This window comes from Falco biarmicus, chromosome 1 (genome assembly GCF_023638135.1).
Source record: "Falco biarmicus isolate bFalBia1 chromosome 1, bFalBia1.pri, whole genome shotgun sequence".
Lineage (NCBI taxonomy): Eukaryota > Metazoa > Chordata > Aves > Falconiformes > Falconidae > Falco > Falco biarmicus.
This window is the reverse complement of record NC_079288.1, coordinates 4,669,120-4,684,056: the sequence shown is the minus strand read 5'-3', so window position 1 is coordinate 4,684,056 and position 14,937 is coordinate 4,669,120. Positions and strand designations below refer to the sequence as shown.

The 14,937-nt window shown below is 36.4% G+C and overlaps 1 protein-coding gene across 1 annotated transcript in view; it reads left to right on the top strand.

Moving 5' to 3' along the window:
• SUZ12 (SUZ12 polycomb repressive complex 2 subunit) overlaps window positions 1–14,555 on the top strand; it is a 31,328-nt gene extending 16,773 nt beyond the window's left edge. Inside the window, exons 8-16 of the mRNA XM_056334283.1 lie at window positions 91–193; window positions 2,609–2,714; window positions 4,356–4,533; window positions 9,196–9,287; window positions 9,739–9,882; window positions 10,545–10,702; window positions 11,175–11,373; window positions 11,908–11,987; window positions 12,310–14,555. Of these exons, the coding sequence (XP_056190258.1) occupies window positions 91–193; window positions 2,609–2,714; window positions 4,356–4,533; window positions 9,196–9,287; window positions 9,739–9,882; window positions 10,545–10,702; window positions 11,175–11,373; window positions 11,908–11,987; window positions 12,310–12,655 (1,406 nt within the window). The 3' untranslated portion in view covers window positions 12,656–14,555. The remainder of the gene's footprint in view (window positions 1–90; window positions 194–2,608; window positions 2,715–4,355; window positions 4,534–9,195; window positions 9,288–9,738; window positions 9,883–10,544; window positions 10,703–11,174; window positions 11,374–11,907; window positions 11,988–12,309) is intronic.
• Window positions 14,556–14,937: the final 382 nt, after the last annotated feature.

The window sequence follows — 14,937 nt, the reverse complement described above, 5'->3', positions numbered from 1 at the left end:
GCCAGTTATATTCTACAGTTGCATAGAAGCTGTTTGATCCTTTGGATTTGTGCTTCTATAATAGTTGAATACTGTATCTCTTATGTATAGATGTCAATGAGGAGCTTCCAGCTAGAAGAAAAAGAAACTCCTCAAATCGTGAAGATGGGGAAAAGACATTTGTAGCACAAATGACTGTATTTGATAAAAACAGGTAATATTATCCAAAATAAATAGTTTGTTATTCATTAGGGATTTCTTTAGTATTAAACTTAAATCTGTTCTTTATTTTCAGTTTTGGCTGTCTTTGGCTGCATTTTCTTAGTTTGCACTTACCATAACAGCTTAGGCTTGTTTTTTGTTGTGTGTTTTTTTGGTTTTTTTAAGCCTGCATGGTTTCATAATGCATACTTTATACTGAGACCTGTTCAGTGATAATAGTAAATAATTCCCTTTTATGAATTTCAGTATTGTCTTGTTAATATGCATCAGTTTGTTTCTTGTCAGTTTTTTGAGAGTTCCAATTTCTGTGGTTCTGTTAAAGATCAGTGACAGCATAATTAGAAGTAAAACAAACAAAAAAATCTCTGAAATATGCTTACTGCTCACATGCTGTTTGGTGGCATAATTTTCTCTGTGCCCAAACTCTTGATGATGCAGTCACAGATCTTACTCTACTAACACCTAAAGAAGACATTAGTTCTTCAGTACTACAGTGAAATCAAAGCAGTAATTAAAATCATAATAGGCTTACTCTGTCATGTACTTTAAGTGTGATGAAACATTTTAATATATGTTATCTTGATGCTACTTAATATATTTTAAAGAAGGTGGAGTGGACTCACATGTAGCTATAGCTTAGAGCAATCCATATAGTTCAGAAAGTCGGTAGCATACCATTTACTAGATAACTTCTTTGTTAGTAAAAATACAAATATAGCTTCAAGAAAAAGTTGCTTAAAATGGCTCCAAGTGATTCAGACAAAATGGTCATTTATCTGAATACGATTTTAGAAGTCTTACATTTCAAGTAGAGTTTTTTTTAATAAATGTCTTACCTTTTTAGAAGTCTTGACAATATTTTTGTTCTTTTCTCTTACTTAAATACACTGGGGAACTTTTGTATGCTAAACATGATACGAACCGTTAGGTGGTTTTGTAGCAGTAATACATAAGCTAGGACACTTTCACCCATTCTGCTGTACATATATATAATACATAATACTATTATGTATATAAAAAAATAAAATTGCATAAACTATTAATTTATGTTAACCTCTTGAAGTTACAGTCTTCTGTTTGATGGAGTAATTGAGAAGATATTTTACCCCAGCTCCAGGCCTGGAAAACTATTATATATAATCATGAAGATCTAGGACAAGTATTGTTTTAAGGCCATTACCTTCTCTATCTGTATGTTTTTTTTTTATCTTTTGAAGCTCTTACTATTCTAACTAGAGTAAGTGGTGGAGTTAGTGGTTAGCAAGATCCTGTCAAGAAACAGAATAAAAGATCTCTGGTGGCTTACTTGGGTTGTTTATAACTTTATTCTGCTGGGGTACTTCTGCTGTAGTATAGTTTATATGTAAAAGAAAAAGATAGGCTGTAGTTTACCTGTTCCAGTATCTCACTGTAGAATACTGAAACTAGAAACAGCATTTTTCTGCAAGACGTAATTCCCAAGTACAAACTGCATTAACAGTTTGCATGAGTTCACACGGAATTTATCTATTTAGAAACTTGTTTGTTTTGAATGATGCTTCTGTAGCTTATGATCTGTTGTCAGGAATTCAGGGCCATTGCTTCAGAAGGTAATGTCTTAAAAAATAAGAAATATTGGGGAAGTGGGCTTGTATTGTAAATGGATATTATTTGCTCATTTTTGTTGATATCTTTAAAACACATGTATCCATGAAACATGTTCCTGAGACTACCTTTGATTCACTGCTTTTTCTTTTCTGCTTCTCCTCTGCTGTTCAGCAAGTGGCAACAAAATACAACTATTTAAGTAACAATCAGAATTTCACAAGCCTCACTGAACAGACTGCTACATAGGAGGAGGCAGGGTGAGATAGAAAGGAAGATGAAAATGTAGCATGCCAGTTAACATGTTTGACTTATTCTAGTTTATGTAAAACAATTTTGTTGGCTTTTTGAGAATGTCATAGTTTATATTTATTATGTTGAAGTCCTCTTCAGGTGACATGTGACATGGCTCTGATACTCAGATAGGATTCTTACGTTTTGGAGGTCTGATCAGAGGTCATACTGGTTTTCTAGAGTAGACTAGTTATTAATAAAGCAAGAATAAATAAGAGGTGATTAGAAGGGGGTGTCATTCAGTTTGAGGTTTATTTCTTCACAGGAAGATTGCAGTCATGGTATTGATTTTGTATTAACAATAGCTTTCCCACATCTCTTGGAATCGCTTGGATGGAGGCTTTTACATTAATGTTTGGTATTGGGCAGCTTTTTTGTGATGGATAGTGTTTACCTAAGATCCATACCTAGTTGCCAAATAAATCTGCCAGAAAATCTGCCTTTAGGTTCATGGAAACCTAGTTACTGTGAAATGTACTCTATATTTTAATAGGCGAGCAATAAAAATGAGCTACTTTTGTCCTGACAGGCGCTTGCAGCTTCTGGATGGGGAGTATGAAGTGGCCATGCAGGAAATGGAAGAGTGTCCCATTAGCAAGAAAAGAGCAACATGGGAAACAATACTTGATGGGAAGGTATGGATTGCTTTAGTGGTTGAAAGACTTGTCTTCACTTAAAATGGTCTGGATTAATGCGGAAGACTATTTGAAATGCTGTCAGTGGCTGTTCCTCTGAAAATGGATTAAATTTAACAGAGAATATACTTCTCTTTCAGGATGTATGGACATAAGTTTCAATTTAGCTCTTGGTTTAGGAAGGCTTTGGCTACGCTAGGTCATTAATACGAACATGTTCACTACTGTAGGTAGGGAAGCTGTCTCTTCCAATGACTTCTGAATTTCTGTCTTGCAAAAATCAGACAATTTAAATGTTTGTTACTGTAATAAATTCAAATGGACAAATCCAAAGGAAGAAACTGCAGAAGCAGAATATTCTGGGGAAAGAAATAAGAACCCAGAGCTTTCATAGGTGTGATTTTATACACATACCTTCAGAAAATGCTGATGAAATTTAGTGATGAAAGGAAGAGGGTGTGTCAGTGTAGGAGTAATTGATGTGCAGGGAGAAATTGTTGACTGAGCTGAATCAACATTTGGTGATACAGTGAATGTAGGTGGTTGTATGCACTTACGTAGTCACATGTTGTTGTGTCCTGGGAGAGTATCAGTTGTGAGGCAAAGAATATGAAAAGACTAAATGTTTGCGAAATAGTGGTGTATCAGCATGATTATACAATTACGAGAAAAGCAGAGATGATCGAAAATATACAGTAAAAACATAGTTGTAAGCTCTATTAGCCAGTTCAGCCTTTACCTGGAATACTGATTCTGTTAAACATTGTTCAAGAAATTAAAATTAAAAATCTAGAAACAGCTTTTATGAAGATCAGAGGAAGTGATCCTTCACATGTAAATGTGCTTAAAAAGATACATACAAATTGCTGTAACTTTGTTAGACACGGTTGCTTTCTGTTGGGACAATATGAGACAGTTTTTACAAGCTGGAGGTGCTACCATAAAGAGAACAGAAAACAGTCATGGCCAGTGTGTTTGTCACCCAGATAAAAGTACATTGTCACTGGTTTTCTGGTTTCGCAATAGCATTTCTGTAAACTAATGAGACCTAAATAAAATAAAGAGCTTTTAGGATGGAATTCTGTAATCTCATTGATAAATTTAGGGTATTATACTTGATAATAGGAGTTTGGATTTAACTCAGGTCTCTTATATTTCTTTATTACGACTGACTTGGTAAGTGAGTGGAATAGAAGAACATATCCACAGGAGAATATTACAATAGCATTTCTACAGCAGACAGTGGTACGTTTCTTAAAGCTCATGTATTAATATACAATACTGCTCTGCAGAATTAGGAGTAGGTGTGAGCAGAAAGAGAAGTGGCAGCAGGGTGGTAGGCAAGTGCTGTTTTCTTTCTAGTTAGAGTCCATGCTGTTTAGTGTTTCACAAAGATCAATGTGTGCCACAGTATGTACATGAAGTTGTTGCTTAATTGCATAGTCATCTTTTTAATCTTTTTTTTTATTTTAGTATATCTAAATGTGTATGTTTATGCTGAAAACACAAGGACTTCAGGTGATTAAAAAATTACATCTGTGCCCATTCTGTCAATATTTTCTCGTGATTGTTTTTGTACAGGGGAAGACACTAAATCTGCTGTTCTATTTTTGATTCCCCCCCCCCACCCCTGCCCCCCAGAGATTGCCTCCATTTGAAACATTTTCTCAGGGACCTACGCTTCAGTTTACTCTTCGTTGGACAGGAGACACAAACGATAAGTCTACAGCTCCTATAGCTAAGCCTCTTGCAACACGAAATTCTGAAAGCCTCCCTCAAGAAAACAAGCCCAATTCTGTTAAACCTACTCAGACTATAGGTAAGCAAAGTTTGGTTTTGCTACTGAATAGTCATCTGCTCGGCACTTCTGTGCTTCAGGGTTCCTGTCTTGCTGGTGCAACTGCTTCAGGTTATCTTAAAAATGAAGAGCAAAAATGAATGGGCTTTGTCGTGTCCCATATTTTGTACATTCTTCAGGTAAGTTTAAAAGCTAAAAATAGTGGAGTCTTTGAAGTCGTGACAACATTGAAGCGATTGTATATAACGCTCACAAATCCTGATGTGAAATAAATTGAGGAGGAAATCTGTGAATAGGACTTCTGGGATTCTGTTTTACTCTACTAATTTTAATTACTGTATTCAGTAGTACTAATCCAAGTATATGGATTTATAGTATTAAGGGGGGTTTTATGCTTTTTAGTGAATATAGTTTTACAATTTGTCTATTGTATGATATATGTTAAGCTCTTGGAAAACATAGCTGCTAGTGTGAAATGTGACAGAAACTGCCTAAACCACCATACGCTGTGTTGCGTGTCTGTGGTATAAAGGCAACTCAGGTTCTTCCAGAATGCTTGTGAGCTGGCACTAATCCCCTGGATGCATAGTTTGATGTCTAGGCGTGATCCCGTGATGGAAGCACTATATATATTATCTAGCTGCATTTTCTGCGTATTCACACCAGTTAACAAAGATTTCTGTTGAGCCTAAAGGTTCTTTCTGCTTTTATTAATTTTGGGCAGTCTGAGGTTGTCTAGATAGAATACAGCTTACAGTTAGTACTGTCTAAATATAATTCTATGTGGGTAAGAGAAAAATGTAGCAAGTCTGCAAACTATTACTAAAATGTAAGGTAAGTCTGTATTTGTTATATGTAAATTAATCTGTAAGTATTATTGAACTTGTTTCTTCCTAGTCATTAGTTAATGTTTAGAGCATTGTCATTTTAAAATAAATGTTTTTTTAATTTTGGACTTTTTCAGTGATCTGAAACATAACTGGTTTTGTTTCCTTCTGCAAGTTAGTTCCTATATATTCTTTCCAGAAGAGTTTACATATTATCAGACTTCATAATCAGCTTTTGAACTGTTTTATCATAACATTAAATATATATCACGTTAAAAGCAGTAGTGGGTAGACTGTTTAAAATTGGGTTGCTTAACCTTGCTTCATGGAAACATTTTTAAATAGTGGACAATTGGTTTTACTATTTCGCTTGGTTTGTATTTAATGTAGCACTGGTACTTCTGTGGCGGCTACAGTGTCATTGAAAATTTAATGTAATTACCATTGTAATCTGATCCACTACGTGGAAGATTACATAATGTTAAATACATTAACCCAGTCTGCTAATATTCACTGCAAATCTAAAATTATAGGTTTTGTTACCTTAATATATCCCATTATAAGTTCAAACACATCATTTCAAGAGCTATTGAAGTGTCTAGAAACTACTTGTTCTGTTGTTGTTACTCAAAAGCTTGTCTTGGGAAGCTGCTGAAAATAAAATTCTATTTATCCTGAATTTACAGAGGTGATTTGAAGCGCTATTTTAGAAAAACTGTAGAATGTCCTTTGGTATTTCTGTAGGTCTATGTTAAAAAAACAGATAAGAGTTCAAGATCAGTTTCTCTATGGAAAGTCTTCTGGGAATATTTCTCTTTTCGTAAGGTTAGCTAACTACCTTGAAAACCTTAATGGGCTTAGGAGGTTTGACCTTAATAATTTTCAAAGAATGTATGATAGCACATTTTTAATTCATGCATGATATAAAAACATTAACTGACACGTACTTGCTGTGTTTTACAGAAGGTTGTAGTATTACAATACGCATTTAGATAAAAAACACAGTCCCGTGACTTTTTCTCCTTCAAGAGTTGTTAGATCTACTTGCAAAATACTGCTGGGGTGGGGGTAGCTGATTGTATACTGAGTCTAGTTACTGAAAACTGCACAAAGTGATGTAGCTGTGCAGCAGGTAGCATGCTGTTTGGTTATAATTAAACCCAAAAGTTAAACTTAATGTAGCTTTTACATTTTTAAATACAAATTTGTGTTTTGGTTGCTTAATTGTGGATTTGTTAATATGTTTCTAAAAACATGTTTCTTCCTTGCTGTCCAACAGCTTAGCTCCAAAAAGCTGCTACTAAAATACTTTTTGATACTAGAAAGAAAAGGCACCTTTGACCATTGTGTCCTTTTTTTATATTAGTAGCAGTTTCCTGTCTCAAGGTCATATTTAATCTAAACTCCCCTTTGATTCCTAAGTGGCAGTGGGGGCTGGCCTAGATGTTATCTTTCTTTTGGCTCACAGTTGTTAGTAAATTTGGCTTGGAATGTTGTGCTCGCAGGTGAGGCCCAAGGACAGCTGGAAAACAAATTGTACGGAAGACAACAGGCTGCTCCTGTTTTTTTAAACAACTGTGAACATACCTAGATTCTTGACTGGCACCCAGTTCACTTCAGAGTAATCAGTATTTCCAAGCTTGTCACCAGATTGGGACTGTGTGATTAAGAAGCTTCTAGGTCCCTATTAAAGAAGTAATTATCTGGAGTGCAGTCATTCTGTCTCCAGGCATGTCTCTGGGGTATGTGGCCAGGCACTGTGTGTGGAGAGCTGTCTTGCTTGAAGTTTTGGGGTTCGTCATTGGTAGTGCATTTGGGGAATTTGTGCAAAATGTTATTTGACTCTGATTTTGTGTTGGATATTTAACTGAGGTTTTGGAGCTGTAGTAGTGATAGCGAGGGAATTACTATGATGGAAAAAACATTGCTTTTACAAGCGTGTTTTTGTGCAGTTGTATTGCAGTATATAGTGGGAAACTTGACGGGTCAGTGATAGCACAACTCTGGGAAGACTTTCTAAGAGCGGCAATTCTTTTCATGACTTCTAGAGCTTTAGTGTGTAGTAATACAAATGTTAAAGCAAGAAGAATTTTCCCCCTGCTTGTGCAGAAGCCACTGTCTAGAATGATCCCTAACAACCTCAGCCAAGCTACAGACATCTTTGTCTTTGGAAATGGTACAAGAATATTTAAATAAGACTGAGTCCTGTCTTCTGAATTGAGTATTTTACTTGAGCTAGGGATTGCAGACCTTAGGTCTCTTAGGTCAGGATGAATGAATGTCACTTAACACACACAAACATGAAATTATATGCAACAGAAGGGCAACAGAAGTGAGGAAGCAGTTGAACTTTCACTGTAAGAGCTGTTCTGCTTTCTCTTTACTTCCTCATACCCGCCCTCCTTGTATTTTACAGTTTCTTGGAGACCTGTATTGTAATTTGTTAGGCAGGTTGTGTGCTCAGACTTGCAGAAGAAATGATGGTATGTTGACTAACTCTAGAAGGTGTGTACTAGTTTACTACATAATAAATACAGAGGTGAGTAGGGATGAGGCACAGCTGCATTTCTAACATACTGATAGAACTCACGTTTTCTTGCATCAGAGAAGCCAAGTATTCTAGTAAATTAATAAAAGTTAGAGCAAGCGCCACCTTCCAAAATAGTACAGCAGACTCTTAATACAGGAATATAGTAGAGCAGTGCACAGCGTTGTAAGGCATTTGTGATGATTGTGCTGTTTTCAGTCTCCAAATACCAAGAAAAGAGGAGAGTGAAAATAGTAGGAAACTTCTATCAGAGGTTCTGCTAGTAAAAGAAAAAGATCCAGTGCATCTTTCCCAAGGGTATATGAATTTGGTGTTGTCATTTTACTTTGGCATCTTTCCCAAGGCAAATCAGTGGAATAAAGGCATCAAAGACTTTCTAAATGTGGCAGCTTAAGCTTTGCTGTAATTACAAAGTGCTCAAAGTAACTGAGCCATGGAATTCTAATTTCTCTGATGTAGTGCAGGCTGAATGTCAGGCCGCCTCTTTCTTTCATATAGAAAGAGGATGAAATTTCCCTTGTTGTCCAAAATACTAAGTATGAAATAAGTGCATCTTCTAAAAGATCTCCTTATGTCAGTAGAGCTGAGACTGTTTTGCCATCTTTTTTACCATTCAGAAGCAAGTAAGTGTCATTATTTGGTCTCTCCTGAGGGTAAATTGATAAACCTGGTTAGACACATATGGTTTCTTGTTAATTGTATGGAAGCAAATAATCTGAGCTGAAAATGTGTGGAAGAGGCTCAGAGGCAACTGAGTGGCACCATTACACACACAAACAGTGAGGGGTAAGAGTTAAGGGTTAAAGTTTGTTGGTTTCATTAAATACTTCATATGTTACTTGCATTTTATACCGTTGTCCATTGTGTTACTTGGGGAACTTGTGAAATTGAATTTAAACATTGTATTTGCAACGCAGCCATCTGAAGGAAGGGTTTCTTGTATTTCCCAGCCACATGTGCTTTTAGGTATAGCTAAATAATTCTGTTTGCTTAAATGGAGTAAGAAAAGTGTTGCTTTTTACTTGACCGTTTTTAAGTTCTCTAAAGAGTTCTCCAAAACTGGAGATACATCTGGTTTTGAAAAGTGGTGGGTTTGTCTTAGATTTGTGGAGGAAGCTGAGCATCAAGACTTTTTTGTTGCTGATTTCAGCTGCTTAGGTCAAAATACAATAGAGCAGCCCATTTCCCTCAGCAGCAGTGTGCCTTTCTCAGAACTTCCATACTGAGGTAAGAAACAATGTCAGGTTGGTTTTTTTCCCCTCTTCACCAGACACGTATGTCTCTACATGGTTGGTTTTTTTTTTTCAGCTGTGAAAGAATCCTTGCCGACAGATCTTCAAACAAGGAAAGAGAGAGATGTTTTAAATGAACCTCGACAAAAGTTGCGAATATTTTACCAGGTATTGCAAATAAGCATTAGAGGGGAGAAACTAGAATCTAAATACTGCATGGAATTAAAATGGTCACTTCTCCTCTGGGTAGAAATTTCCGTTTGCCTCTTTAGTGGATGCCTTAAGGGGTCTCAGATTCACATATTAAGAGCTGTTCCACATATTTCTTCTTGCAGGAAGTATTCTAGAAAGCTAATCTTCCTGGGGGCATGTCTGACGTTCCAAAATACAAAAGGCATCTCTTATTAGACATCTGGAGGGGGACAGGTGGTCTCCCTGTGGGGGAAAAAATGCTTGACATACCGATGTTTCAGTACACTGAGCTGATGCAGTGTTCCCAGGAACTTATTGTTGCTGTGGAGGTCTCCTGAAATGACATCCCACTTTTTTTTGGTGGATGAGAAATTAGTGAATGAAACGTGTTGGATGTTAATGCTACCCGTTTCTTTGTTTGCATCAGTTCCTTTATAACAACAACACGAGACAGCAGACTGAAGCCCGAGATGACTTACATTGCCCATGGTGCACACTGAACTGTCGGAAACTGTATAGTTTACTCAAACATCTTAAACTTTGCCACAGCAGATTTATCTTTAATTATGTTGTAAGTATATTTTTGGAGTTTAGGACTATGAAACGCTATACAGTCTGTCACAGATACTAATAATGCAGTGATTTTGTTACTAGCCTGTTCAGTTGTAGGACCATATCTACAGGTTAAATGCAGCTTCCTTTGAATAGTATGTGAATGTTTGCATGTCACGTGGCGGGGGGTGGGGGGAAGAATTGTGGGTTTGATTTTTATTATGTTTTTAAATATATATATTTTTTAAACAACGCTCCATCACTGGAGCGTGAATTCTGACTGTAGCTGCTACTTTTGTGTTAATGTGTTCTTTTTATGTGATGGAGGCATAATAGAAGGCAATGCAATCTATGCTTGGAGCAAGAAGCTTTAAGAGATTTAGAAATGTTCCAATTTCTAGGGTGCTTCTTAGGAATCTTGCTGATATTTTCCTTAATTGTATAATTAGTTCCATTCTGTGTGGTTTTCTGTAAAACGAAGTGGTACAGAGCAGGGGAGCTTTAGTATCATTTGTTTCTAGAGGTTAAAAATTATTTGGATGTTGTGAAAGGTGATTAGAGCTGTCAGGTTATGGACAGGGTGATACTTAAGGTATTCAGAATTGAAAAGGTTACTTACTTGAACTTCCTGATGAATTGGCATTAGTGTTTGCTAAGTGTATTTGCAATTATCTGTTTCAGTATCATCCAAAAGGTGCTAGGATAGATGTATCTATCAATGAGTGTTACGATGGCTCCTATGCAGGAAATCCCCAGGACATCCATCGTCAACCCGGATTTGCCTTCAGTCGCAATGGACCAGTCAAAAGGACGCCTATCACACACATACTTGTTTGCAGGTGGGGAGGTGGAAAACAGTCGGTCTCTATTTGTGTGATACCACATATGGACCAGATTTATGAAACTTAGGGATTTCTAAATCTGTAGGTGAATGTAAACAGTGTTACATTTTACTTATCATTAAAGTACAGTGGTCTATGACTAAATAAAATGTTACTGAAGAATGATAACTTCACCTGTGGTTTTTCTACATCTTTTCAGTTGAGGTATCTATTCTTAGTGATGGAACTCTGTGTAACTGCTTTTTCCTAAAATTTTCTTCCCCAAAAGATGGACTGTGGGTTGGAGCAGGGTGTTAAGTTTTTTAATGGGGTTTATTTCAGTGCTGGTGATTGACCCACCTCCCCCAGTATTTTTGCAAACTATAGCCTAGAAGAGTAACTTGTATTAATGAGTTACAGTTCTTAGTATTTGCATATTTGATATGATAGTTGAAAGCATTTACTTTCCCCCCCCCCCCCCTTCTGCTAGGCCAAAGCGTACGAAAGCAAGTATGTCAGAATTTCTTGAATCTGAAGATGGAGAAGTTGAACAGCAGCGAACATACAGCAGCGGGCACAATCGGCTGTATTTCCACAGTGACACGTGTTTACCTCTCCGTCCACAAGAAATGGAAGTCGACAGTGAGGATGAAAAGGACCCTGAATGGCTACGGGAGAAAACCATCACTGTAATTACTGCATTTACACAAAATTAAGTGGATTGTGGTTTTTAAAAGATGGTCTGCAGTTGTTGTAGGGAGCAAACAGGGCATATGTTGCGAAAATGCTGCATTTACTTTAAGAGCAAGTAGAAAATTGTGTGATGCTGAGCTATAACGATAGAAATTCATGGAATCGAAGATTGTATTTTCAAGTATGTCTTTAGTTGCCAAGCTAGCTCTGTCCGCATGTGCCCTAACAAGTTTTCATTGTTGGTGGCTGGTTTTCTCCTACAGAGGAGTGATGCTGGTGTCGCAGGAGTACACAGTGGGGTGTGTATATAATGTGGAAGTAATTTATCATCACAGGTCTCTACGTGATAGGACTTTTCCAACCTTTTTGACTGCAGTGCTGCAGTACCCGAATTTTCAGCAGTAGTTATTTCTGTGACATGTAGGTGGCATAAGTTGCATTTTAGGTGTGCTTTCAATACTTGTTAGCAGACATGTGGTTCTCATGGGTGTGTTTGTTCTGTCCTTTCTCCCAATCCTTTATCTCTCCAGCAAATTGAAGAATTTTCTGATGTTAACGAAGGAGAGAAAGAAGTGATGAAATTATGGAATCTTCACGTTATGAAGCACGGGTATGTTACTGTGCTTAGTTTTGATACAAATAAATTATGGTATAGATTTGGTTGGCCGTTTTGCATTGCAATTCACTAAGTACTTAAAACTCAGCTCAGTTTAGGGAAGGATCATTGAAGGATAATTTGGTAAGGAGTGTTTTAAGGTTTTAAAAATGTTCTTGCACCTAGTAGCGCTGTGGCTTTGAAAAGAGCACTACTGCAGATGTTGAGGCTATGTAATAGCTGGACTATGCATTTACATTGATAAACCATGTTGTAGGGTATCTTTTTGGTCTTGAAAGTGTCCTGCTTGCCTAATGATGGCTTTCTAATTTGACAGGTTTATTGCTGACAATCAAATGAATCACGCCTGTATGCTGTTTGTGGAAAACTATGGACAAAAAATAATTAAGAAGAACTTGTGTCGAAACTTTATGCTACATCTGGTCAGCATGCATGACTTTAACCTCATCAGCATAATGTCAATAGACAAAGCTGTTGCCAGGCTCCGAGAGATGCAGCAGAAGTTAGAGAAAGGAGAATCAGCTTCCCCAACAGATGAGGAATCTTCTGAGGAACAAAGTGGGACAACAAATGGATATAGTGAAAATAATATGAGAGAGAGAATTTCAGAAATGGATAGCATCTCAGGTGTCACAAAACAGAGCAAGAAACAAAAGCTCTGAAGTCAAAAGTCAATTGCCATTCAACGGACAAGCATTGAAGTGACATTCTAGGGTGCATGAGCTCTATAAAGAATTACACACAAAAATACAGAGGTTCCAAACAGGCACTGCTGGATGGAAATAAATGATTTCAACAAGGATATTGTTTTAACAGGGTTTCTATTCAGTTAATTATGCAAGTACATGTATATTGGTTTTGGTGATGTAATGACAATATTCTAAGAGTTTGAGCATGAAGAGCAATATGAAAATCTTTTTGTAATTTTAGTAATTAGTGTCTTAAGAACTTTATGGAATTTACATAATTTAAGTATATGTAAAACCGTTTTTATATTAAGATTTTTGCATCTGTATCTGGCTGTTTTTCCTACCATGAAGTTGTGAAACATTGGGGAAGGGGGATTGGGATACAGTTTCTGCTTTTCTTAGAAATTCTCCAGTTAGCTTTTTGTGAAAATAACGTCTCACTATTTAAAGTTTAACCTTGATCCTTGTATTTGAAATCATTTACCAATTGATCATAAATTACAAATTAACTCTTTTTTTTTTTTTTTTTTTTTTTTTTTTTTTTCCACACTAAAATTATTGAAGTTGGCAAACTTAGCACTTCCTTTGTCTTGTGCCTGTTTGGAAAGAACTTGGCTTTTCATCTTACAGACACAGTGAAGTACCACCTTGGCTTTTTGAGGTTACCAGCAGTTTGGTTTTCGTGGATAATTCTGATGTATTGATCACCCAGTGTACCATTTTAAACTTGAACATTAGCTCCTTTATATTTTTATTCCGCATTTACACAGCTACACAAATGATTTGATGGGAACCCTCTTTACTGGGGTTCCGCATCGTAGCGTGCCATGCTAAAGCCGAGAGTCTAGAGTCAGGAGGTAGGCATTGCATCGATTAACTTCTTTCGAAGTTCATGCCTGCTGTTTGCCTGAGTACAGACTGCAAGTCCAGGCCATAGGTTTAGCTTTGGCTTTCGAGATGCCACTCTTGAGGGAAAAATGCACTGTAAAATTGGACCAGAAAATGTGTTGCACTTCTTATGTAAGTATTCTGTGATGTATTGTATTCAATACAGATACTAAGATGCTGACTAAACTATATTTGAGCAGTTTTGCACTGCTGTTAACACATTTTATGCATACGTTTACAGATTTTTTCCAATGGAAAGTGGTTTCACTACTGGTACAGTATCAGCACCGAAGGGTTTATTCCAGCAAGCACTGTGGTTGAGTGACATCACCTCAATTTTTTATTATCCTTAAAATATTGCATTTTTCATATTCTTTATTTATAAAGGAACAATGCTGCTGTAAATACAGGTATTTTTAATTTTTTATTTCATTCCATCACCATGAGATGCAGTTCCCTGTTTGTTTAAGGGGTATATAAGCTTTCTAATGGTGTCTTCAGAAATTTATAAAATGTAAATACTGATTTTGATGGTCCTTAAGATGTGTTTAACTGTGAGACTATTTAACTAATGGTGTGGATGTGATTTGTCATCCAGTATTAAGTTCTTAGTCACTGATTTTGTGTACAAAATAGGAAGGAGGGAAACTGCAGCTTTCATTACAAACGTCTTGAATTTGCCAGCTGTCTGAGTTTTAGCAAACTCTTAATTATGCCTCTGGATAGTACATCAAGCATTTCTCTCTGGCTTTAATTTGCTAAAGCTGTGCACATATGTAAAAAAATAGATTATTTTAGGGGAGATGTAGTTCTAGAATTATTGCTTATGTCATTTCTTAAGCAGTTATGCTCTTAATGCTTAAAAGAAGGCTAGCATTGTTTGCACAAAAAGTTGGTGATCCCCCCAAAAATAGTAATGAAATTACTTCTGTCCAGTAAACTTTGTATGTCATGTCAATTTATAATAAAAGCTGAAAAAATCCCATTGTTTTCTATTTATAAAGATGCCTTTTCTATATGTACCTTTGATAGATTTTGAAGATTCCCTGTAAGCTGGTTAAAAACAATTTGAATGGTACAGTAGATGTAAGAAGAAGAAGAAGAAAAAAAAAAAAAAAAACAAGCAAAAAACAACCAGTTCAGTTGTTTAAATGAACCATTGTTTTTACATTAAATGTTTTCTTTGAAATCGGCTTTTGTACATAAAGTTCAGTAATATAAAATCTGCCATGATGGTTGTCCAGTCGTTTTGTGTGCATGCAGAAAGGCCACAAGCAGCACCTTGGATAAACTTTCTCTTCTGCATGTCTTTTAAAATTGGGATACATGTTCTTCCTTGGCTAGATTGTTACAAAGGTAGCGAAGTT